Source organism: Danio aesculapii, chromosome 1, assembly GCF_903798145.1.
Source record: "Danio aesculapii chromosome 1, fDanAes4.1, whole genome shotgun sequence".
NCBI classification, from domain to species: Eukaryota; Metazoa; Chordata; class Actinopteri; order Cypriniformes; family Danionidae; genus Danio; species Danio aesculapii.
The window spans coordinates 29,511,553-29,538,409 of record NC_079435.1 but is presented as its reverse complement, the minus strand read 5'-3'; the positions used below and the strand labels follow the sequence as shown (position 1 = coordinate 29,538,409).

General features: G+C 34.2%; 1 protein-coding gene across 2 annotated transcripts in view; it reads left to right on the top strand.

Moving 5' to 3' along the window:
* Positions 1 to 26,857, top strand: part of itga6b (integrin, alpha 6b) — a 43,178-nt gene that overhangs the window by 4,391 nt on the left and 11,930 nt on the right. For both annotated transcript variants that reach the window (XR_008837862.1, XM_056458482.1), the window contains exons 2-13: positions 14,683 to 14,810; positions 14,893 to 14,972; positions 17,333 to 17,594; positions 18,302 to 18,433; positions 21,294 to 21,507; positions 22,021 to 22,214; positions 22,334 to 22,422; positions 22,515 to 22,642; positions 23,182 to 23,277; positions 23,361 to 23,422; positions 23,526 to 23,689; positions 25,442 to 25,588. Coding sequence is in view for 1 of the 2 variants with exons in the window: in XM_056458482.1 (XP_056314457.1) it covers positions 14,683 to 14,810; positions 14,893 to 14,972; positions 17,333 to 17,594; positions 18,302 to 18,433; positions 21,294 to 21,507; positions 22,021 to 22,214; positions 22,334 to 22,422; positions 22,515 to 22,642; positions 23,182 to 23,277; positions 23,361 to 23,422; positions 23,526 to 23,689; positions 25,442 to 25,588 (1,696 nt within the window). In the remaining variant the exon portion in view is untranslated. The remainder of the gene's footprint in view (positions 1 to 14,682; positions 14,811 to 14,892; positions 14,973 to 17,332; positions 17,595 to 18,301; positions 18,434 to 21,293; positions 21,508 to 22,020; positions 22,215 to 22,333; positions 22,423 to 22,514; positions 22,643 to 23,181; positions 23,278 to 23,360; positions 23,423 to 23,525; positions 23,690 to 25,441; positions 25,589 to 26,857) is intronic.

The window sequence follows — 26,857 nt, the reverse complement described above, 5'->3', positions numbered from 1 at the left end:
ACTTACATATTAGGAAAAACAAATACTATGAAGGTAAATGGTTACAGGTTTTCAGCATTTTTCAAAATATCTTATTTTGTGTTCAAGAAAAGAATGAAACTCAAACAGGTGGTGGAGTAAATGATGACAGAATTCTCAGTTTTGGGTGAACGATTCCTTTAATGCGTCCTGAAATTTAAACAACTTTGGTTAGCAGATAAACAATTTTAGTAAGACAAACTGTAGTTTATTAGCAAAGCTCCCCTTTTGCAACCCCTCTCAGCTAAATTGTGCAATTTATATAACAGCATTTAATTTTTATGGATTTATGATGGATTTCAAGTATTTCAAACCACACCCAGTGCATTGTATAAAAATGTTTTTTTTTTGTTTGTGTGTGTGCGCACTGACTCATATCCTCAGAGTGTATCATAGGCTTGGCAGACTGACTGGCTGTGTTGAAACACAACAAATGTGCTTGTCAGTAACACATGCCCTACAGGTGTGTGAATGTGTGGAGGTGATTCACATTACTGCAGGCCAAGGCAGGACATTGTGTGTGTGTGTGTGTGTGTGTGTGTGTGTGTGTGTGTGCGTGTGTGTGTGTGTGTGTGTGTGTGTGCGTGTGTGTGTGTGTGTGTGTGTGTGTGTAGGGGAGTGTAGCATTGATGTAAAATTCCTTGGCTTGTCATAGCTGTCAGGATAGAGCTTCTACCTGGTACTGTAGGCAGTGCATGCATGTTTGTCTGGCAAGTTAGTACTCCTTTTGTTCTCAGGTGATGAGTTTTGTTCTCAGTTTGAAATGAGTAGCATAGCCATAATAAGTGATTCCATTGTTCATTCTTGTGTACTTACTACAAAAATACATAATGCTGATAATAACAAGGCATTTGGAAATCAGATTATCTTTGGCAAGCAATCTCATATAAACAGACACTGACTACTTTGACAATAATAGATGCCTAAACCTGATTTATGTACAGTTGAATTTTTTTTCTTTCTTAAATATTTCCCAAATCATGTTTAACAGAGCAATGATATTTTCACAGTATGTCTGATAATATTTTTTTCTTCTAATGAAAGTCTTATTTGTTTTATTTCAGCTAGAATAAAAGCAGTTTTTTATTTTTTAAACCCCATTTTAAGGTCAAAATTATTAGCCCCTTTAAGCTATTTTTTTAGATAGTCTACAGAACAAACCATCCATATACAATAACTTGCCTAATTAGCCTAATCTGCCTAGTTAACCTATTTAACCGAGTTAAGCCTTTAAATGTCACTTTAAGCTGTATAGAAGTGTCCTGAAAAATATCTAGTCAAATATTATTTATTGTCATCATGGCAAAGATAAAATAAATCAGTGATTAGACATGAGTTATTAAAATTGTGTTTAGAAATGTGTTCTCCACTCAAATTCTTCAAATCTTCACTCCGTTAAACAGAAATTGGGGAAAAAAAATAAACAGGGGGTAAATAATTCATGGGGGCTAATAATTCTGAATTCAACTGTATATAAAACTGTATAAAATGTATATATTATTCATGAGTCATTTCAGAGTTATTCTGTATTTTCTTCTTTAGAGTTTGACAGAATACATAGATTTAATGAATATACTGTATAACACTTTATGTGATTTTGTGATAACCTGTTTCTCTGAAAACCTGAAAAGTAAAAGATAGTTAGATGGCAAATATGTTTTTTTTTGCTATTATATATATATATATATATATATATATATATATATATATATATATATATATATATATATATATATATATATATATATATATATATATATATATATATATATATATATATATATATATATATGGTCTCACGGTTCAGTTCAGTTACGATTATCATGCCATCGGTTCAGTTCAATTCGATATCTCGGTGCATCACGATGCATTGAAGATGCTTTCCATACACAGTTTTAGATTTTCTTTACAGCACAATAATTCTTGTATTAAAATGTATAAATATATTTATATTTATATACTATTTGTAATACAATTTTTGTCATTTAATACAAACAGTCAGATATATAAACTGTACCTTTAAACAACACGAGCATTTATAGCAAATAAAAAAATATAAATATCTCACTCGCTTTCTGAACCTTGTCTAGCAAGTTCTTTCTTACACCCCTTTGATTGGTCACGCGCTCAACAGAAAGTGCTTCAATTGGCTCTTATGCGCTGGTGCTCTTTACAGATGAGTGACAGTGATAAACGGCAGTGGCGATCAAAGCTGATCCATGATAGACACGGTGGAGAAAACTCTGCTGACACACGCTAGTGTCTGTGTCCAGAAGTAACGCTGTAACAGCCGAGAGGAGAGGAAAAATTACACTAGCAGGTCAAATAGGCCACAGTGAGAGAGAGAGAGAAATGGAGTTTACTTTCAATCTCTCAATCACAGTGAAATAGGGGCTTCTGCTGTAAGTGTCAGTGAAAGACTGTCCAGCAAACACACATGCAGTAAATTGTGCACAGTTTCTGTGTTTTTAATTAGTTGGAGCATTTAAATACTCACCTCCCTCGCAAGCTACGGCGACAAAGCACATATGAGATAACCAGTTATGATTATTACTAAACCGATACCAAATTGTTCGTGTCTGCATCATGGTGCACTGAAGAAACAATAAATTTTGACACATTGACATTATATATATATATATATATATATATATATATATATATATATATATATATATATATATATATATATATATATATATATATATATATATATATATATTGACATCTCTATTTGTCTGTATTATACTATGTGAAACAATCTAATTGTAAAATAAAACATGTATAATTCTGGGAAATGCTAGTGCAGCTAGTGTGCCAATTCATGGGGCAGAACTTGGCAGTCGTTTTATTATCTAAGCTCTCATTGAACCTGAACTCAAATCTTGGCACCAGCAATTGATTGGTTTTGACTTGCCAGTACTCAGATGAAGCTGTCTGGACTGGTGGTGCTTTTATAATGGGACTAGTTTCATAAACTTATTGCAACACTTTCTTTACATCTGTTTTGGAATATTTAGTCAAAATGGCTTTCTATACAGAAAATGAATATTTAGTCAAAAGTTTTCTATACAGCATCCTGGATGAGATTAAAGGATTGCCTACTCACCTATAAATCAACAACTGTGCTAAAAGAATGGCTTTAAACTTTGCCAGTTTAATTTCATTTCATTTTCCTTCGGCTTAGTCCCTTTATTCATCAAGGGTTGCCACAGCAGAATGAAACGCCAATTTATCCAGCATATGTTTTACACAGCAGATGCCCTTCTAATTCCAACACGGCCAATTTAGTTTATTCAATTCACCTATGCTACATGTCTGGACTGGGAAAACCGGAGCACCCTGAGGAAACCCACAAGAACATGGGGAAAACATGCAAACTCCACAAAGAAATGGCAACTGACCCAGTTGGGACTCGAACCAGAGACCTTCTTGGTGTAAGGGCGACAGTGCTAACCACTGAGCCATCATGTTGCCTTCACCAGTTTAACTATAAAGTATTTAAAACTCCAAATGATAAAATAAATGACAAGTTCAGAAAACTATGTTATTGTAAAAAGCTGTTGTTTTTTAATTCATGCATTTTAACCCCATTCGGTAACACTCAGACATGGTGAGTGATGCATGTAGTTCAAAATCATGCATTCCTTTTCCAGTTTGAGTCCTTCCTTTTGAAATCCGATCTCAAGTGGTCTCGGGAGACACGTTTGAAGATGCATGTTGTGGGGGCAGGGGTCTTTATCAACTTATTTTAAAGGTTTCTTTGGGTGTCTAGTGTTTCCTTGGCACGTGCTCGAGCAATTGTAATCAAACTTTAATCTGATTTGGCTTTGACAAATGACTGAATAATGTATCCGCCAAAAACACATTCAGTATTACCTACAATAATATACTGGCCCACATCCTAGAGTGCAATAGGTCCAGTCGAAATGGAAATGGGCTACCTTTCCTTCCTGTGATTCTCTTTGCTTCCTGTACAGGAGTAGGCATGAAGCTTGAGCTGAATTTGTACGTCAGTAAGAATAACAGGTAATGGTCTTAAACTTTAGTCAGGATATATTGCACTGCCCATTGAGAAAAGTTTCAAGAGTTAACACATAAATTGTTTTATGCCAGTCTCACTGTTGTGCCAGATTCACACCTTAATGAGAAACTTAAACAGTGCTGTGTGTTAAAGGGTGCTCATGGGAAGTCAATGTGCCTCTTTCTACATATTTTATTATTATTATTATTTTAGTTTACTTCACAATGTAATAATGACCATAAACCAATTTAAAGACACCATAAAATATAGGCCATGATATGCAGCAAAGAGATTTATAAAATAAATACTACTTTGACATTTAAATGACATTTTTAATTTGCAAGGAAACATTATATATTGGGGAAAAATTATTAACATTTTCTCATAGATTGTTATTCATGGGCATTTTCCATATATTTACAGTGCGCCTGCTTCAAACGTTATTACTCCATTGAATGGGCATTATCAGTGGTTATCAGTTGATAGATATGGGCCAGTAGGGGCCTTCTGCGCCTACTAGTGGGCTCAGAAGGCTGTTATCATCCACCCACTAGGTTAATCAGCTATACTAAAAGAGAAGACTCCAGATCCAAATCTGTGTTTACATTACTGTGATGGTTGGGTTTAGGGTTGGGGTATGGGTAAACGTTAATAAAATACAATTAATGTGAAACTTAAGAAGTAATATAAATAATTTTTGTTATATCAATGTAATATATATATAGCTGATTAACCATGTGAATGGATGCCTTCTGAGCCTACCATTAGCTGCAGAAGGTCCCTACTGGCCCATATCTATCAGCTGATAACCACTGATAACGCCCATTCAATCAAGTAATAACATTCGAATTGGCTGTTCAGATTCAGTTTCAGATTGCTTGATTTCAGAATAGACCTTTTTCTCTGTCTTTTTCAACCATTTTTGATGTGGAAAATTGAACTAGTTTAACTAAGTGATCATTATTATTAGTTAAAAAACAATGTATAGACCATTTCAATGTGGTGATGTCATTGAACATTTCCTGCTTGTTGTCAAACTATTTCATAACTGTAGGACGTGGCACTTCAATCATAACTTAATGTTAAACAGCTGTCATAACATTATTTATTAAAATGTAGAACTTTTTGTATTCTTGGAAGCTATGGAAATTAAAAATATAAAACAGGTAATATGTTAGGACCATTGTTGTAGTTTACATTTCTCAAAATGGTCTATAATATTTATAGAAATAAATTAAATCCATAACAGAAATGGTGATGGTAGCTCATTACCCAGTTTTGTACTGTGATTTACATAAAAAACAAACAATATATAGTTTCAAACTACTAAATATCCATAAACAAGTCACAATATATAAATAAATAAATAATTGTATATAGGAAATATTAAACTACTACCCATTAATCAAACTACTGAACACAAGTATTGTCTTTAGCAGATTTAAAGTGAAAACTTTCCTCAAAAATTGAAATTCTCTCATCATTTACTCATTCCCATGTCTTTCATTTAAGACACAAGTTAATATTTACTGAAACAATAGAGATTGTTGGAATTTTAATGCAAGTCCACTTCTAGAGATTAAAAGCCTTCAACACAAATGTTTCATATGAGGATTTTTTTATTTATTTTAATTTAATTTAAAAAAGTCAAAAATTAGTTTATTTAAAAAATAAATTGACTCAGGTTTCTTTCCATTTAAAGATGTTTACTGAATTTAGTAATAACAATAAACTCCGGTCAAAAAACTGTGTTGCTCCGTCTTTCTTTCACTTTCCTAATTCACTCAATATAACTTCATTCATTCATTCATTTTCTTGTCGGCTCAGTCCCTTTATTAATCTGGGGTCGCCACAGCGGAATGAACTGCCAACTTATCCAGCACATGTTTTACGCAGCGGATGCCCTTCCAGCCACAACCCATCTCTGGGAAACACCCATACACACTCACTCACACTCATACACTACAGACAATTTAGCCTTCCCAATTCACCTGTGGAGCACCTGGAGAAAACCCCTGCGAACGCAGGGAGAACTTGCAAACTCCACACAGAAATGCCAACTGACCCAGCGACCTTCTTGCTGTCAGGTGACAGCACTACCTACTGTGCCACTGCGTATAATATAATTTAAAACAGTCCAATAAGGGCAGAGCAAACCATTACAAACAAAAGAGTAGGGGAGAAATCAAAAAATGTACACAACTGAACATATCAACATGTGTAAACTGTACATGAATAAGAGCACTATTATTAAATTATATTAAATTAAATTATGGCTTTATACATCAGATGCAGTCAACATCAAGTGACACATGAACGCTAACCTCAGTGATTCTTGTGCGTCAAGTAAGCATGCGCATTCTTTTAACCATACATGATGGGCTTTATGTATGGCTATTTAATGCTGTAGTTAACTGTAGTGGCCTATTAATGTTTTGAACAGTAGCCTATTGAGGCATGGAAAAAGATCAAACTCCCGGAATATCAAAGCCACCCACGCCTTGTTTTCTATCAAGCCCTGTGAATTTCAATGATGGGTGAGCTCCGTGCAGCACAATATTTTCGGAATGTCTACTCTATGTGCAATAAAGTATCATTGCCCTAAGGGAGTTCAAAAATCATGTTCTCCAGCAGCACCTTTGCAGTGCACAATATGTCAGGTAATATCTCTTTGCACTCTGTATCTTTAAGCCTGGAGTCTTTGAAATCTTTGAGGCACATCTGGAGCTGTAATTCAGCTGCTGTCAGTTTGTAATGTGAACCATGACACACCAAACCTCTTGCACCATAGCAATGGCCTCCTCTGTAGATTCTTTCAAACATCAGTGCTTAGCATTCCGTACTAAATGATGATAGGGTGTTTTAAATAGTTTTAGCTACTACAATATGACCTCACTTTACTGCTTCTGAAAAGCTGTTAAATTCAGTAAAATGTTTTGGGTTGGATTTTAGGCAAAATATGTAGATGATGTTTTAAATTAAAGACTGAAGAAGAGTTCCTGCCATGTTGTGATTACCTACATTTATTATCTACATAATAACTTCTGTGATTGTCTTGTAAATTGTTTAAATAACAAAAACATTATTTCTCTGTTTTTGACTAAAGTTCCAAGTGCTTTTTTGTTGGTAATGACAGCAAGAGTAACCACTCTTCACTTGAAAAAAAAAAACATTTTGTTGAGCCAACTAAAAAAATTGTTTTTATTGAGAATTTATATTGAAAATATCTCTCATTGAAATAACTTCCTATTAGAGTCAAATTTAAATTGATGTGCCCCATTGCTTTGAAATCTTAAAACAACAAAACATTTTCTTTTTCTTTCATTTATTTATAACTTACAATTGACAATTGAAAAATACAAACACATTTATGTATAAAAACATATATTCTAAATGTACATGCTGTATGTTGGGTGACCTTGGATTATGAATTAATACGTTTTTTAAGATCTAAAAATGTATTGTAACACTGGTCAGTATGAAGTGCCATAAAAAAGTATTCTGTAAATCAGGGGTCAGAAACCCCTGCTATATATAATACATGGTAGATGGATTTATGTCCTTGCACAACAAAAATAAACAAATATGAAGCATCACCTGGACAATATATAATTTTTTTTTCTTTTCGCTATTACTACTCTTGAATGTTGTTCTTGAATGTCTTGAGTTCACATGCATGAGGTTACCATAAAAACCTAAGTTGTTTGCCCTTTATTGGTGTTGCGATTCAAGTTTATCCATAGCACCGCACATTGAAATCATTTTGCTTGCAAAAACTGCGATAAAAAGGTAATTGTATTTGTATTTTCAATAGGAAACGGATTTCTAGCAATTTTTGGTTGTTTACATGATGTCCGTTCAAAAAGAAGCTTTTACGAAATTCTGAGTTGTAATTACATATTTGAAAAACGCGGACAAGTTGGAAGCTAGTAATTACTGTAATTTTAACATGAACAACTGAAATGCACCATAATATTTTGCTCGCCGGATTCAACATATTGGCACCAGTGCCAAACACTCTAGCCTCTTTCTTGTCTTCTGTTCTCCCATTTTTCAAAAGCAAAATATTTGAATTATATAAAAAAGGTGCACTTAAGAAGATAAAACAGATAAAAAACTGAACAAAACAGATAAAAATCGACTATTTTAATAATCTATTTTGCTATATTTCAGAAAATCTTAAAGAAAACATATATTGTTTTATAAACCGATTTCTTAAAATCAGTATATAATCAAATAATTAATAAATGAGTAAATAATTCCATTTAAGTTAATCCCAGCAGTAGAAACGCTCTTGCAAATACTTCACAAGATCAAAAAGATACACCTTTTGTTTCTGGACCCACTGTATTTTGAAAGCAGCTATATGAAATGCTTTAGAAGTCAAGACCATTTGCTCTTTTAAAAAAGTAATTACTTAATTGCTTCATTCTCAGTGTTGAGAGCTTGACATATTTACCAGATGAGGCATACTGTATTTCTCTGTGTCTACATCTCTGTGTGCATGATTGAATGCCAGTCAGACTCAGGCCTTAGGACACATGAAGCACTCTCATTGAATAAGTTCTCAGTAAATTGCAGACTTGTCCTCTCTGTTCTCCCTCCTCCCCCCACACACCCCCTTTCCCTTCTATCCTCATGAACTGACACTTCCATCTTTAGCCTTCTGTTATGTAGGACATTATAATAAAGAAGTGGTCAGCTTCTGTAACTATAAAAAACTTCTTGGAACAACTTAAACATTGTACAACCTGAAGGCATTAATCAAAATGATATTAATGATTATAGTCATAGTTAAGTTTCATAATCATTATAATGTGTGTTCTAATTTACCAAAAAATTAAATAAATAAATAAAAAACCTACTAAATTGTTTTTTTATTATTAAAAAAGAAAAAAAAAAAAAAAAAAAGGTTTGCGGAATGTGTAGGGTTTGGGAAAAGGGAATTTAAAGTTTGTGCAGTATACGGAGAAAGCCTGTAAACCCTGAGATTTTTAACTTACACCACTTAACAAATCCTTGAGGTTTCATTTACTCTAAGTACTCGAGGACTAATTTCAGCCTGATTTGAAACTACTAATGAAAATTTTAATAAAAGTAATGATGTTAAACAGTGTATTTATGTTTTCAGTATCAAAAGTTCACTCAGAAAATTTGTTTGTTGTTTGTTTAAACTGCTTAAAATGCGATGAAACAACAATTCTTAAGTTATTTGCGACAACATAATTGTTTTATGTTTAGTTTACTTAAATTTGTAAAAACGAATTAGTTAATTCCTTCGATTGTGTGGCATTTTTATGTGTTTTTAGATAAAGTATTTATAAAGTTTCTATAATAAAATATGACAGCTTAAAAAATGTAAATAAATGAGAAACATAGTTACTTGTCTGAAATGCTGGAAATATTTAAAGTCCAGAATTGAGAATTTTCCTTACACACCTCCCTAAAATGAAAATGAATCATTTTATTCACTACCCACTTGTCTAAACCTGTATACGTTTATTTCTGCTGTTGAGATATTTGAAAATATTTGGGATATTTGAAAAAAATTGTGTACACACTTGAATAGTATAGCAGGAAGGATCATTGTGGATGTAAATGACTACTGTCTGGTTTTCATTTTTGGGTGAACTATCCTTTTAACATGCATCATCGTCATAAATTAATAAACATCAAACCAGCAATTAAAGCTTTTAAGACTGTAGATATATTACTGTTTAAATATTGCTAATAAGGACCTGGACTGAGTGTGTTGAAGTTAGCCAAAAACAGGCGTATCCTTGTTGCGCTATTGGTTACAATCCTCAGAGAGTGATTAATGAAGACACATTCCATTACCCACAAATCAATAGGGATTTGTCAGAATAGAAGGATGTTTATTGGAGTTATCGCAATTCCCCGAAATATGCATGTCCCTCAGTTTACATAAGGAAATATTGTCCAGCAATAAAGCGTTTAATAATATGTGGGTATTTAATAATTTTGAGAACTATTATTAGAGTATAAATCAATCCAATCGCACTAGAAAATGTGACTTGTTTTACATGTACAATTTAAGCACAGAGGTCTAAAAGGTTATACAAAAAAGTATGAACTTGTGTATTATTATTACATGTAAATATTGCTTCTTTTTGGAAAGACACTTTATACAGTATAACTGGAGGTTAACTATGTTTATAATGGCAACGCTTTATTAAAGTTTTCAGATTTTTACTGTAATTTAATGATGTGCACCTTATGTGAAGCTGATTTGGAATGATAATTATTGTAAATTGCACTATACAAGTAAACTTGAATTGAATTGAACTTGTTATTAATGTAAAATTGCTTCAGATTGGCATGAGAATGTGTTGGTACGAATATATTTTACTAATATTATTTTACTAATATCTTTATTATCTTAATATCTTTATATTTATTATCTAAGTATTTCTTATATTTATAGATAATGTAAATGACTCTCTTTGTTCTTTGTAGCGTAGCAGGATGTTTGTAATGTATAATGAAGAGATTTATCTTTTTTTTTTTTTTGCATTAGGTTTAATGTAATCATGAGCATTTTCATTAGATATTTTGATCTGCATGCTCTGGAGATCGCAATGAATAGCAGGTATTCAGTGGCTATTTTTGCCCAACACAGAAAAGTTTGTGTTGCCCTTTGAGAAAAACAGTGCTGTCTCTGTCTGTTTGGAAAATGTGACTCTAAAGCTATTCTCTTTATTGTGATGCAGAAACAGAAGAGTCTTGCTCTATATGGTTGTTCACACAGAAGGAAGAATCAGTGGTTGATGGAATTATCAGTAGATCAAGGCATGAAATGTACAATGAAGGCGTGACATTCCAAAATGTGTATGTGTGGACAGTGCAACGTACAGATGTTGTCCATTACTGATTAATAGCATGATGGAAATTGTAGTAAATAATCTATAATCAGGCGTCATGGGGGCGCAGTGGGTAGCACAATCACCTCACAGCAAGAAGGTCACTGGTTCAAGCCTCGGCTAGGTCAGTTGGCATTTCTGCGTGGAGTTTGCATGTTCTCCCCGTGTTCGCATGGGTTAGGGTTAGCTCCGGTTTGGGCTCCACAAGCCCAAGACATGCACTTTAGGTGAATTGAAAAAGCTAAATTGTCCGTGTATGTGTGTGAATGAGTGTGTATAGATGTTTCCCAGTGATGGGTTGCAGCTGGAAGGGCATCCGCTGTGTAAAACATATGCTGGATAAGTTGGCGGTTCATTACGCTGGGGCGACCCCTGATTAATAAAGGGACTAAGCTGAAAAGAAAATGAATGAATGAAAACCTGTATAATAATATATTTATGACTATTTTTGGATTGTTACTTTTGACCTGATTTTTTTTATTACAGACTTAAACGACATTCAAGCATTTGTTTACCTGTATCTGTGTGACCATTAAACAACTAACAGTGCATGCCTTTATAGCAACTAAGCTATTTTTCTATACATACAAAGACATGAACGTGCTTGAAATGTTACGTGATATTTTTTTAGGTAAAAGATTTTTGAAAAATGGAGGTTTGGTGTTGCAGACTATCTATTAGCTTTTGTATTAAATTGAGATTGTTGTGTGTGCTTTTGTGTAGATTTATTTTGTCAAATTTGTTTTTAACAACATCTAGAGTGTGTATGTGTGTGTGTGTGTTAAAAACAAAAAAATTACCCTTGAAATTTTTTTTTATTATTTTACTGTTCAATTTCAACATTCAACATTAAGGCGAGAGTGGCACATTACATTGAGGAGTAGCTGTATTTCTTTTCTTTTTTTTGGCTTCTTTTATGTTTTTAACAGATTTTTCAGGAGTCAGCCAGTGCCACACTAGATCTATTTCAAATGTAAGCATTATGTATGTATAGAATGCTGTTAAAGTTAATTATTTATTAGAAATTAGTTTTAAAACTATTGTTTTAAAACTTTTGTTTAAAAATATTTTCACATTTAAACAGCACTTACACTTTTACAGAAGCTCACTGAATTTGAGTAGAAAACATCAAATGAATTAAGCAAAAGGGGTATTACAGTATAATGGCTTTTATGATAAATAATCAGGTTAATTCATTTGTTTTTATTATTACAGACTTGACGAGGATCAGTGATTTGTTTATTTAATCAATTTATTTATTGGTTATGTGATTGTGATTGGTTAAATGATGGCAGCTGCTTTGAAAATGTTCTATGCTAAACTGCAGTTCCTGGAGGGCCGCAACCATTCAGAGTTTAGTTCCAACCCTTCTTCAACACACTTACCTGTAGGCTTTAAGCAAGGAACTCAATTAGTTTGACCAGGTGTGTTTAGGGTTATTTGTAAAGCTGTAAGCAGTGTTTCCATTTAGTGACCACTTCTGCTTTGTTACAGCAATTAACTGGCGACAGCAACTTTTAAAATCAAACAAACAAACAAACTGGTAAGGTCTAATAGTGCACACACAACTACCTCCACATTTACATACTACAACCATTAGTTCGTAGTATCTGTGTAGAGTAACAGGACTTGCCATGTTTTGTTTAGTGTATTAAGAGGAAATGTAGATTTTGCTCAGTCAGACTCTTTTTGTTTGTGCTCACAAAGAGAACTTGTGTAGCTGAACTCTGTGAAGTGTTGGGATGAATGTTATCGCTGAACCAGTCTATCCAAAGAAAAGAAAAGAGCCTTTCACTCTCATAAATGAAGTGAAATGAGAGATACATTATTTCAGCAGTGGATGTCCTAGGCTTTCAGTGTTTTATTCATAAAATCTTCTCTTGGGTTATGGTTTTCAGTAAAAAAAAAAAACCCTGAATGATTGTATGAAAGTCTTTCCCCCACTCTGAAAGACAATGTGAAAGTAATGATCTCAGATAATGCTTTCATTTCAGCGTGGGCTGTTGAATCTGCATTGTTTCTACTGAGAATCCTGCACAGATAAATAGAAGATAATAATAAATTGCTTCAGAAAGTTTTAAGCCATTTACATATTCAGAATGTCTGCAGCATTTGACTGCCCAACTTCAATTGAAACCTTATACATAGATGGCCCCTGTAGTTTGTACTTGGACACATTGAAAATTAGCTGATCAGAGAGGAACCTTCACTTATTCCCAGTTGTATTCTTCGAAAATGTGTATGTTTGTCATCTATATATATATTGTTACTTCTTTTGTTATTTGAACTACTAATTCTGTTGTCATGGAATGTCTAGTTATTTGTTTGTAAATTGCTATAACATCACATGCTATTACCATGTAATTAACAGGTATTCGTTCACAAAATTTGAAATATTGTTTCAAGTCCAAACATTTTAAATAGTATATTTCATGCTAATTTGGTTGAAGTTTACGGTACAGTATGTGTACTTAATATGCACTTATATAGTAATTACCTACACTGTAAAAAAAATGCTGGGTTCCACACAATCGATTTGTGTTGGGACAACATAAACGAATTAAGTTAACTTAAGAGTTTTACAAATTTAAGTGGATTGAACATAAAACAATGACGCTGTCTCAATGAAATCTCAAGAATTGTGTTGTTTCAGCTCATTTTAATTAAGTAGTTTGAACAAGCAACAAAAGATACTTTTCGAGTGTAAAACATTGGGTTACATGGGTTAAGGTAGGGGTGTCCACATTCGATCCTGGAAGGCGGTGTCCTGCTGAGTTTAGCTCCAACTTGCTTCAACACACCAGCCAGTAAGTTTCTAGTTTATCTAGAAAGAGCTTGATTAGCTGGTTCAGATGTGTCTTATTAGGGTTAGAACTAATCTCTCCAGGACAACCCTGGCTTAAGGTAAGTTTCAGGGGTAGGTTTAGAGATAGTGTGTAGTTATAATATTTATGTTATATCTATGATACGTACATAAATTTACATGTGAAGCGTGACTGTAGAACAAAGTGCTGCCACTATTCTGATGACCGTTGCTCCATTTTATCCCAAAATTATATTTACCTACACTCTTAACCCAAATAGTTTACTTTACTAGAAATTTGCGTGGAACAAACCTGTTGTAGGGCTGGAGCGGTGGCGCAGTGGTTAGCGGTGTCGCCTCACAGCAAGAAGGTCGCTGGTTCAAGCTTCAGTTGGGTCAGTTGGCATTTCTGTGTGAAGTTTGCATGCTTTCCCCATGTTCGCGTGGGTTTCCACCGGGTGCTCCGGTTTCCCCCACAAGTCAAAAGACATGCGGTACAGGTGAATTGGGTAAGCTAAATTGCCTGTAGTGTAAGTTTGTGAATGTAATAGTGTATGGGTGTTTCCCAGTGATGGGTTGCAGCAGAAAGGGCATGCGCTGCGTACAACATATGCTGGTTAAGTTTGTGCTTCATTCTGCTGTGGTGACCCCTAATTAATAAAAAGACTAAGCTGAAAAGAAAATAAATGAATGACAAACCTGCCTTAAATCACTTAAGGTCAAACTAATCAGCCCTAGTTGTCTTAATATAGAAGTGGTTCTGTTTAGTTCTATGTTAATTCACCTTTGTCTGTTTAGAGTGTGCAAGTATATTAAAAAACATTGTTTTCAATACATACATTATGATGCAAATTCCAAGTAAGTTAGCAGCTATGACTAATAAGACACATCCTTAATAGTACTTTTGTATTTTCTGTACTATTACTTGCTTAGTATTTCTGTTTGTTGGTTTACAGGTTGCTTGTTGGTTCCCCAAAGGCAAAAGCATTGTCCAAGCAGGCGTCAAAAATTACAGGAGGCTTGTACAACTGTGACATAAACATTCCTGGTCAGTCATGCCAACGAGTGATGTTTGACAATGAAGGTAATCTCAAACACATGAAAGCATGCCATATTATAATGAGTTACACTTTGTGTTAACTGAAACATATTTATTGTGCTTGTAGAAAATCTGCAGGTTGAAAATAAACAGAACCAGTGGATGGGAGTTACTGTACAGAGCCAGGGTCCTGGAGGAAAGATATTGGTAAGAGAAAAAGAGAGAGATAGAAAGTGTAATTCTTTATGTTGTTTAGCAATGCTATCTAACTGCAATTCATGACTTTTTGATTGAGTGGCTAATTGGTATGAATTTGTACAATCTCATTTATACAATTTAGTACGATTTGGTTATCCCCCAATAATGTTTGGGTTTAGGGGTGGGATTGGGTTGGGTGCCCCGCCTCCTTTGGGTGCCACGCTTCTGACTGAACTCGGACGAATTAGCCACTAAACTGACAAACGTAAAAAAAGTTACGTTTCCTCTTGAGATCAGACTGAGTTTACAAGGAGAAAAAAAAATGTATGACCTAGGTAGCAACGCAATAAAAATGTACTTTTATCCACTCATTATTTTGTAAAATCATTATTTTTTATTATATTTCATTATGTTCTTCAATCACATATCATAACCTTCCCTGCCCCCTCAAAATGACTTTTCTTTACTTCTGGCCATATGGAATGCCTTTCGGGAGGGGTTACACACCTATTGTTGGAAGACACCCGTCTTCCAACAATACCCAAAAGACAAAATCATACACCGTCTTATATTTTCTTTCTAATTTCAGGACCATTTCAAGTGGATGTACGTCATGATGTACGTCAGGAAAAAAGCACAGTCTTAATTTCTGTTTCATGGCGACTTTAATGTAGTTTATGAGGACATGCCTTGTGTCTTCATAATTCAAAATGCTTAACAATCATACTTGACAGGGACATTCAACATTTTTCACAGGTTTCCTTTGAGGGTTGGGTTTAGGGTAGATCTTGCTCCATTTCTAGCTCTACCCAAGGTCTGATTAGTGTCATGGACACACTATGGCCTAGTATGTGCATTATTTTGTAATTATTTTCAACCTGTAAGCAATTATTCCTTACAATATTTTGTCTAAATAGGATAAAAATTGTAATTACAGATTATTTAGATTACATCTAAATGTTGAAATAGGTGAAATTAACATCAAACACTATAGAATACACAAGACGTGTCACTTGTATAGTTTTGAATGGAGCAAACTGTAACTGTCAACATGGTGAATGAAGCCCCACTTGCTAGTACAGGAGACAATTAGTGATCGATATAGACTGACGAATCATCAGGGGAGGGGCTCGGACCAGCCGTGAGTTTCTAAAAATAAAACTAAAGAGACAGTTGTTGTTTAATTTTATTAGTGATTCCTAATATGAAATTGAATCATAAGCTTGGTAAGCAATTTTGGAGAATTTAATGTTTCCCCATTCAGACAGAATACCCAAGCATATTGCCTTCTAGGCATTTCAAAGATGGACGCTGAGTGAAATTACTTGCCTTAAAAGCACTTTGTTAACATGCACAAATGCAGTTTGGCCAATATACTGTGTATCCAATAGTGACCTTAATATTTGCAACTCCAATAACAATTTTGTCTAGATTAGCTTTTCAGTGGAAACACAAAATAAACATTAGCATTTATTACATTTACAGTTCAATCACAAAACTCTTCTGTGCTCTCTGCTCATAAGTGTCGCCAGTTAACCATTTAGACCCATGTATCCTTATTTCTGTTTCTATTCTGACCGTATTCCCACCATCACCTATCTATGTCTGGGCTTCTTACTATGAGTCAAGCATCTCCAATCAACAGCCCAGAACTTAGTTCTTGTTCCTCCTAGAGAAGAAAATGCATATGGGACATTCTACCAAAAACGTACATTTTCACTTATAAAAAACATGACAGGGCCTGACTTGTTGTCCTCAACAAAAATTATGCAACAACAAGCCTAAAATCATACAATTAAATGATAGAACGCATCCTTGATCACTGTTAGCTTCTTTTCCGTCGAATGATGCCACTTTTGAGTCATAGCTTTAAAGGTGTAATGCAAATTAAATTTAATGCAAATGTGACAGGACTGACAAAAACATGGGCACATATCAATTTATTTGTATTATATATTTGTAGTATTTATTTGTAGAATTTATTTATAATTTCATGTTTTTAATCAATTGATGTGAATGATAACTTCTAAGTATATATATAACTAAGTATATATATTTTTAAATAACAAAAGTATTAAAGCTGCTGGTTCAATTGGGCTGAGCAGAAGGACAATGACAGAGTTTGTACAGTGTAAAGTGTTTTTAATAAAGAACAAAATCTAAAAACCAAATGTATGACATATTCCTTTACAGAACAGCTCACAGAAATCAACCATCAGTCCAAAATTTTGGGATGAAACAATTTTTATTCACTGTATTTAGGTTTTTATTTCAGGGACAGATAATGTAAGTTTCTTGTAGAATGTCCCATATGTTTAAAATGTATTAGTAAATGCTATTTAAACAGATCTCCCGATGTCTCACTCCAGGTCTGTGCACATCGATACCAGCGGCGCTTATTTGTGGGCTCAGTTCAGGAACTGCGTGACTTGACAGGTCGTTGCTATGTACTTAGTGAGGATTTGACGGTTAATTTGGCCTCAGATGAAGATGGAGGGGATTGGATGTTCTGCAATGGGAGAAACAGAGGGCACGAGCGGTTTGGATCATGCCAGCAGGGCCTGTCCGCCACATTCACAAAGGACTATCACTATCTGGTGTTTGGAGCACCAGGCGCTTACAACTGGAAAGGTATTGAAGGAAGAGCTTGTATTATTAACACTTTTCTTAAAATTCGAACACTTTTTGTTGCTTTTTTGGAAATCAAACGGACATCAGTGTGTCAATGCCAAATTGACGCCAAGAAATTTGACATCAAATTGAGTAACATTGATTTTTTATTTTTTATGTTTTTTAAAGAGCCCCTATTACTAAAGATTTGTTACCCCGACAATTCATTTGAACCACTACGAGGTGACTCTTTTATAGATGGATCAATAGTCACGGTACACTTTCAGATTGAAGCCTTAGCTGGATATTTCACTTCACTTAGAGCTGTGTTACACACTGCATGGAAGGCCATTTTCAAAAACCTTAATCGGAGCTCTTTAATGTAGTTTTGACATCAAGGTGGCGTCTAGGTTAAGAGTCATGTTTGATCAATCATGATCAAGTATTCCAGAAAGCCATGTATTAATATTATATAATATAATGTTCAGTAAAACCCAGCTTCAAATCATTTCGAAATGAAACACTGCTAACTCATTATTCCCTACATCACTTCATGACATGCCATTTCAGCTTTTCTTTGTTGCATCTTTGCATCTGACGTGTTTTACTTCATCTCCCTTTTCCACACCTTTGCATCTTTGTCTCCATCTTTTAATTCATTCTACACCCTCAATCCTTCCACCTATTTCTTTGCTTGTTCACTCAATCCTCCGATGGGTGAATGTCAGGAATTGTGCGGTTGGAGCAGAAGAACAGCTCCCTGTTTGAAAAGGATATCTTTGATGACGGCCCATATGAAGTTGGAGATGAAAACCGACTTGATGCAGATCTAGTCCCTGTTCCTGCTAACAGTTATTTAGGTGAGTCCATCATCACATTACATTCCATTCATCATTCACATCACCCAAACCTGATCCTGATCCCCTGGTTCTTGATTCATCATGTAACTTTAGGTCTCACTAAAGAATATTGCTGTGATTAGGATATTAACAGTTTTGAGTATAGTTAGCTTAAATTGGCTGATAGGATACAAGGAGCCAAATTCAAGTATATTTGGCTGTTCTGCTTTGTGCTTTATTTGGTATCAATCTTGTTTGTGGAACTGTAGGTGTTCTGTTCTTGACTAGCATATCCAGTAACCATCCTGATCAGTTTGTGTATCAGTCACCTCCCCTTCAGGCGCCCAAGGAGAACGTTTCCGATGTGGCATCAAATAGCTATTTAGGTTTGTGGCGTTTCCTGGATGCAACATTAATAGACATTTGCAATCAACTTGTCATCACATCAGTTGTGATACATCATGTCTTTTTATGTGAACAAATGTGATACATTCATCTAGGTTTTAAGACTTATCAGCATGAGTATTACTGTCTTCGTAGTGATTTCTTTTTTACATTGATATTGCATGGAGTATCCAAGTCAATCTGAATTTGTGTTGTTGGTGTGTTTAAACATTGCACATTTCATCATTACTTAATATGCATTTTATACATACTGTGTGAAAATATTTATACCCACTTTTTTTCACATTTGTGACCCTGGACTACAAAATCAGTCTTACTGTACTTTACACTGGTATATTTTTGGAATTTTTGTCAAAAATCAGTAAAGATTTTTTTTAGATATTTGCTATTATATCAATATATATATAATAAATCAAAGCTTGTCTCATATTTGACTAGTAATGTGCAATGCTAAGCACTTTACTTGGACAAATTGAAAGGTTTTTGTCAGTATTTAGGTTTTTTAAACCCTCAGATTCCTCAGATTTTAATCTCTCATAAAGTATGCAATAATTAAATGCAGATTTATTGAATAAAAATGACAGTCATGACTTGGTTTGTGGTCCAGGGTCACATTTTGTAATGTCACAGCTTTGTTAAACAGCTTTGAATGACTTCTTACCCACATCAAACTAAACTCCTCACCCCATGATGACGAAGCAAAAACTGCTTTATGATGACTTAGCAAATTTATTAAAGTGGAAAAATTACATTGTAGAAGCATTCATGCCCTGAACTTGTTTTGATGTGGCAAGATTTTTGCAGATTTTTCTGCCACTCTTCTCTGTGTATCATCTCATGCTCTGTTAGACTGATGAGGACTGTCAGTGGATGGCCATATTTACGTTTCTGCAAAAAGATGAAAAGAAGAAGTTGAGAGACTGACTGTGGTTGTTGTAAGGGGAACTTTCAACCCAGTCTCAGCTTCTAAGTGTGTTTAACCAAAGTTTCATTAAGCATATCTGAATCTGAATTTGTTTCATGTTGGAATGACATTGTGCAGGTGTCTTGTTTCCTCATAATGCTCATATCTGAGATGCTCGTTTTTCATGATACTCATATCTGAGATGCTCGATTTTCGTGATACTCATATCTGAGATGCTCGTTTTTTATGATGATAAGGACCAGGGATCTCATTTAAAAATGTGGTGCATGCACAAATGAGGGGTGGAAACATGCATATGCCACTTCCCACGCAAAGGTTGTGATCTATAAAAAACAAACTTGATGGGAGAATTTGCACACCTCTAAGTAAACAATTTAAGTCATTATTCACTCATTCATTCATTTTCTTTTTGGCTTAGTCCCTTTATTAATCAGGGGTTGCCACAGCGGAACGAACCGCCAACTTATCCATCATATGTTTTTAAGCAGCGGATGCCCTTCCAGCCACAACCCAACACTGGGAAACACTGATAGACTCTTGCATTCACACATACACTATTATATATTATGTATTAAATATATTATAACACATATACCAATTTAGCTTACAGAATTCACCTGTACCACATCTTTGGACCGTGGGGGAAACTATAGCACCCAGAGGAAAACCCACGCAAACACGGGGGGAACATGCAAACTCCTCATAGAAATGCCAACTGACCCAGCTGAGGCTCGAAACCAGCCACCTTCTTGCTGTGAGGCGATCATGCTACCCACTGTGACACCTCTTAAGTCATCATAATAATTTCTAAATTATTCTGGTTACATTCATTTTTAGGAAGGTTTCTACACAAAGTTTATAAGTGGAACCCCAAATCAGTGGAGTTTTGTGTATATGATAATGGAGTACAACCAGAGCAACCATCAGCAACCCAGCAAGCATTTTGTGTGTGTGTGTGTTTAAAAGAAGTCTAATAGACATCCAAACATAGGTCTGTCAGTGAAAATCTAATAGAAATCTAACAATAGTCCAAAAATTGAATAGAAATCACATGCACAGTGATGAATGACTATACATGTGTGTTTTTGGACTATTGTTAGATATCTATTAGATATTTATATTTTCACCGACAACCATAACTTAGCCTTGTTGTAGCTAAGATGCTGTGATGTTTGGATATCTATTAAATGTCTTTTTTCTTATCATGCTCAGATGTGTATCTCAAAACAGTCTCTCAGCTCTGCTGCTCTTTTTGTCTTTAGCTTTGATGTACAAATTCAACTATTAGACTTTATATAAGCAGGCATGTAACATTCCAAAGCATGTCCCAATTGAATTTGCCAGAACCAAACATTATTAATAAGATCTCAAAGATGAGCTTGGAATGCTTGTGAACTAAATCAAGTGTCACATAAAAGGGTATGAAAACTTTTACAATGTTATTGTTTCATATTTTTCATTTTTTTATTATTATTATTATTTTTAATTTTTTTATTTTATTTTATAGCCAAATCTGTATTGACCCACCCTAATTGGTTATATCTGCTTTAGGTTTCTCTCTGGATTCTGGAAAAATGCTGACTAAGAGAGGTCAGTTGACTATAGTTGCTGGGGCTCCAAGAGCCAATCACAGTGGGGCAGTTGTGCTGTTAAAGAAGGATGATGCTAAATCCTCATTATTGACGGCTGAGTACACCCTAGAGGGTAGTGGACTTGCCTCTTCTTTTGGTTATGACCTTGCAGTGCTTGACATCAATGGAGATGGGTAAGATTCATGTATTATATTATATTATATTATATTATATTATATTATATTATATTATATTATATTATATTATATTATATTATATTATATTATATTATATTATATTATATTATATTATATATTATTTTTGTGATTTTATGTTTATTTTTGCAGTTTTCATAATAATTTGTTTTGTAATGTTCTGTTTTTTATTTTAATTTAGGTTTACTTTACTTTTTATTTATTAATTAACTTTTTGTTAAAGCAATTACATTATTAAAAATGTATTAATATATTTTATTTATTTATTTATTTTATTTTTCCATCATTTTGGTGAAAAAGATAATATAGCTCAATGGATGTACTGTAAGTTTAATAAAATTTATTTTAATCTATTTTTTTTAAATCATATTATATATTATTATTATTATTCCTGCATTATTAACAAAACATTGGCGTTTTAATAGTTGTGCTTTTAGTTTTATAAATACCCAATTCTAGATGCATAATTAATTGAACTGATTCTTAAAACAGGTGGCAAGACATTGTAGTCGGAGCACCTCAGTACTTCATTAAAGATGGTGATATTGGTGGAGCAATCTATGTTTATCTTAATGAGGAAGGAGCTTGGGACAAGATTACTCCAAAGAGAATTGATGGAGCTGCTTATTCCATGTTTGGTTTGGCTGTGGAAAACATGGGAGATGTGAATCTGGATGGATATCAAGGTACAGTATGTGTTTAGTATGTGTTACGAATACAACTAATGCAAACATATCAATGCAGGATAAGAAACAATTTTAACAATTGAAACTATTTTTTTATGTGACCTTTACTGTATTTTCAGATGTTGCTGTAAGCGCCCCATATGACAGCAATGGAGCTGGAAACGTGATTATCTTTCACGGTTCACCACAAGGACTGAAAAAATCCCAGGTTCAGCCATAAATTCATTTTACTCTCTGTTTCCTTATTAACTAATTTTTCATTCACTTTGTTAAAAATTAATTGTTGTTTGATCATTTAAGGTACTTGGAGGAAAAGATCACAATGTGAAACTCTTTGGATACTCTCTTGCTGGGAACATGGATTTGGACAGAAATAATTACCCTGATTTAGCCATTGGATCTCTCTCTGATTCAGTGTTTGTGTACAGGTATGATCCTATTGATGGACAGGAGCATATCATATTGATAATACAGTTTATTTAATTTAATAATATTATCAATCATCTTTGATCATACAATTTTATATTTTATTTAATATTTAATAATATTTTATTTTAAGATTTATTTATTATTATTTTATCAAATTGAATAAAACGGCCACACATTCTTATATTCATTGAGCACTGTAAATCATATACATTAGTTTACAGTTTTCCATATTTTTTACAATTCATTTTGAAGCTGATGTCTGCTCTGACAAAGATCATTTTATTGGCGTTTTAGTTGTTTGAAATCATATTCTCTGCATTGGTCAAGTAAAAAATGATAAAAAAAGGATGTACTTCTTATGCAATGTATTGCTATTAAAATGATATTAAAATGTCAATAAGTCACTTTACACATAAGCAAATAAATAAACACCTGTGAATAAAAAAATTGTGAATCAATAATGTCCAAAAACATTTTTTTATAATGTACAAATAAATTATTTAACCTTGAATGCATTATTATTTTGTTTATACTATAGGTCACGTTCCGTTGTCAATATTGAAAAGACTGTCACCACCACACCGAAAGAGCTAGACCTCACTCAGAAAAACTGCAACAATGGAAACAATATATGGTGAGAAAACTATGAACAAAATAATCATTCAACATATTACTAAACAGAACTCGTCTGAGGTAGAGTTTGATTGTGTGTTCTAGCCTTGATGTGAAAGCCTGCTTCAAATTTTCTGTCAAACCCAAAACCTACAATCCAACTCTGAGTAAGTGCATCTCTAATTTACCTCTTCAGTAATTTACTCAGCAATTATTCATCTCTGTTGAGCAGAAGATCATCTCCATATTCTTTTTCCTCATTTTCTTTAGAGGTGGCATACACCATCAGGGTTGAATCTGAGAGGAAGAAACTGAATCTTCCTTCTAGAGTCATTTTCAATCCACGCTCAAACAATGATTATGAAAGCACTGGGGTCGTGGAGCTCAAGGGTCAAGGCACAGAAAGCTGTGTCACCAGAAATCTCATGCTGCAGGTACAAAACTTGATTAATAGCAGCTTTACAGCATACATTTATTCATTTCTATGTGTAATAACAGCATGGTATGGGAGGTTTTGACACATGGCTGTTGTTTTAAGCTGCTTCTAGCTGGGCATGAGCTGGTTTAAGTTGGATCTAGCTGGTCATGAGCTGGTTTAAGTTGGATCTAGCTGGTTCTAGCTGGTCATGAGCCGATTTAAGCTGGTTCTAGCTTGTTCTACTTGGTCATGAGCTTGTTTAAGCTGGTCAGTAAAGAATCAGCATTAACGACCTCATGACCAGCAAAATCTGCTTAAACTAGTATCTATGTGTCAACACCTAGTTTACCAGCAAATGCTGTGAAATTATGTAAAGTATCAATAAAAACGTCTAAACAATACAGCTTTTCATATAGGCTACACGGTAAAAGAACATTGTCTGAGTGACGTAAAACTGACAACATGAAATGAGGATTTCAGAAGAATTAGTCACAATACACTCGCAAGTCACTACACCTTGAACACTAGTAGTGGATTAGACCTCCCTTTGCCTTATTTGTGGCATAAATTCAGCAAGGTTTTAGACAGATTCCTCAAAGATTTTAGTCCATATTGGCATGATAGCATCAAATAGTTGTTACAGATTTCTGGCATCAACTAGGCATTTTTTGCCCACAGAACCGCTGCTTACTGGATGTTTTCTATTTTTTAACCATTTTCTGTAAGCTGTAGGTATATTTGTTTGAAAATGACAGTAACAGCACTTTCTGAAATACCTGGTTCAGCAAAGTGACCTAAATCACCATTTTTTTTCTGGTGCCTGGTTTAATCTTTTGAACCTGGTTTGAGGTCAATTTTAAACACATCTACATGCTTAAATGGAGTGAGTTGTTGTCACGTTATTGGCAGATTAGATACTTGTTTTTATTCATTCATTCATTTTCTTTTTGGCTTAGTCCCTTTATTAATCTGGGGTCTGTTCATTTGCCACAGTGGAATGAACTGCCAACTTATCCAGCATATGTTTTATGCAGCGGATGCCCTTCCAGCTGCAACCCATCACTGGGAAACATCCATACACACCCATTCTCACACACCACCCCCACACAAACACACACACAATTTAACCCAGTTCACCTATAACACATGTCTTTGGACTTGTGGGGGAAACCAGAGCACAAGGAGGACATGCAAACTCCACACAGGAACGCCAACTGACCCATCCGAGGCTCGAACCAGCGACCTTCTTGCTGTGAGGCGAATGTGCTACCCACTGTGCCACCGTGCAGCCCCATATTTGTTTTTTTTAAAAATCATCAACGTCATGTTCTGTACAGAGTGGATTTACTACCACCTAGTGGTGATGAAATCAATAGATTTTTTTCTATCCTGCAATAAAGAGATTCCCAAAACAATGACCATTTCCCCAATGTTTGAGAATCTCTTTCTTGCGTTGAACACAAAAAGAGATACTCTGAAGAATGATGTCAAAAGCAGCCATTGACATCCATAGTAGGAACACACAAAATGATACTATAGGGTTTTTGCCCAATATTTTTTCAGTATGTCTTATCCTCCAATTGTTCCAAAACTGTTTGTTTCTTTCTTTCCTCTGTTGAACACAGAATGAGTAAATCATGACAGAATTAATTATTATTTTTTGTTTAAATGATGAACTGAAGCTTTAGTAATGTTAAGGCATCACAATGCAACCAATGGATCATGCTATTGTTTTTTAGTAATGCAAGTATGTTATGTGTGTACAAAGGAAACCCTAAAAGACAAACTGAGAGGCATTCCTATCGAAGTGTCTGTGGAGATCCTGAATCCAGCTAAACGCAGGAGAAGACAGGCTGCTCTTCCTAACCTTCTTCCCATGCTGGACTCGAACCAAGAAGCCACCACTGTGGCCAAGGTAAAAAAATAAGTACTACATTTTCTAAACCAGTTAATCATAATGAGTTTTGCGACTTCTTTTTCAACTGTAAACCATAATCAGAATATTAATACATTTCACCTAATTTTTCAATGCTGAAGTAAACTGTTAACTATGAACCTGCCACATCTATGCTTCATTAGCTGCAATAGTGAATTTAGAAGAAGAATATCACACTGCTCAAACGGTTTACCATACAAATCACTGTAATAAGTTATACAATACTTTAATATAATATGGTAAACAGAGGAGAATTGTAAAAACTGAACATTTAAAAAAAAAAATTAAATGATACACTTTTTTGAAACTCATTAGGACATTTGATAAAGCTTTAAAGAGGAAAAATGCAGTAAAAGAGTAATATGATTACAAATTAAAATGTCTGTTTCAACATGATTACTCCAGTATTCAGTGTTCTGTTTCTTCAGAAATCATCCTTATATGCTCATTTGGCACTGAAGAAATAAATCATATAGCGTTACAGCAGTTAAAGACATGCTATATATAATTATTTTCCATAAAATATATAAAAACTACTAGAACAGAGTTATATATATATAACTTACATTATACCAAATGTTTTGAAGAATTTTAAAATGCTGAGAAATAAGCTATTTTAAACTAGCGTAATTAGTGATATTAGTTTAACCTTCCTGTTGACATATAGGTCAAAAATGACCCAGGCACCATTTTAACAGTAAAAAAACTAAACAATGTTTTTTTCTTCTGAAAAGTCAATGATTTTTTGACCCCAAAAATAGAAAAAAATCATACTTTTCTATTTTCATATAGGCTGTACACATTTAGTGTACAACGGTTGTCGTTTGGGTCAATTTTCACCCACTAGTTATAAAACCATTTTTACATTACAAAAACTACTGGCCACCATGCACATTCCAACACACACACACCTTCCAAACACAAACACACAATAAAAATCTGCTGCTTGAACTTTTATGAATACTGTCTTGCTAAAACCTTTTTTACACTTGCAGGTACTTTTAGCATTAGAAAATTTACCCTTTACCTTAGTATAAACCGAGTGTTGGCCACTGACGAACTTTAATGAAATACTCCACACTGATGTGGGAAAACTTAGACATTCACAGAGTTTGTTATGAAGATGAGGATTAAATTTGAGGATTAAAATTAAATTTAGCTGCTTTGTTTTTGAGGTTCAGTGGAGGCTGGTCATTTTTTAATCTAAAAAGCAAACAGTGTATACAGAATTCAAAGACAACAGGAGGG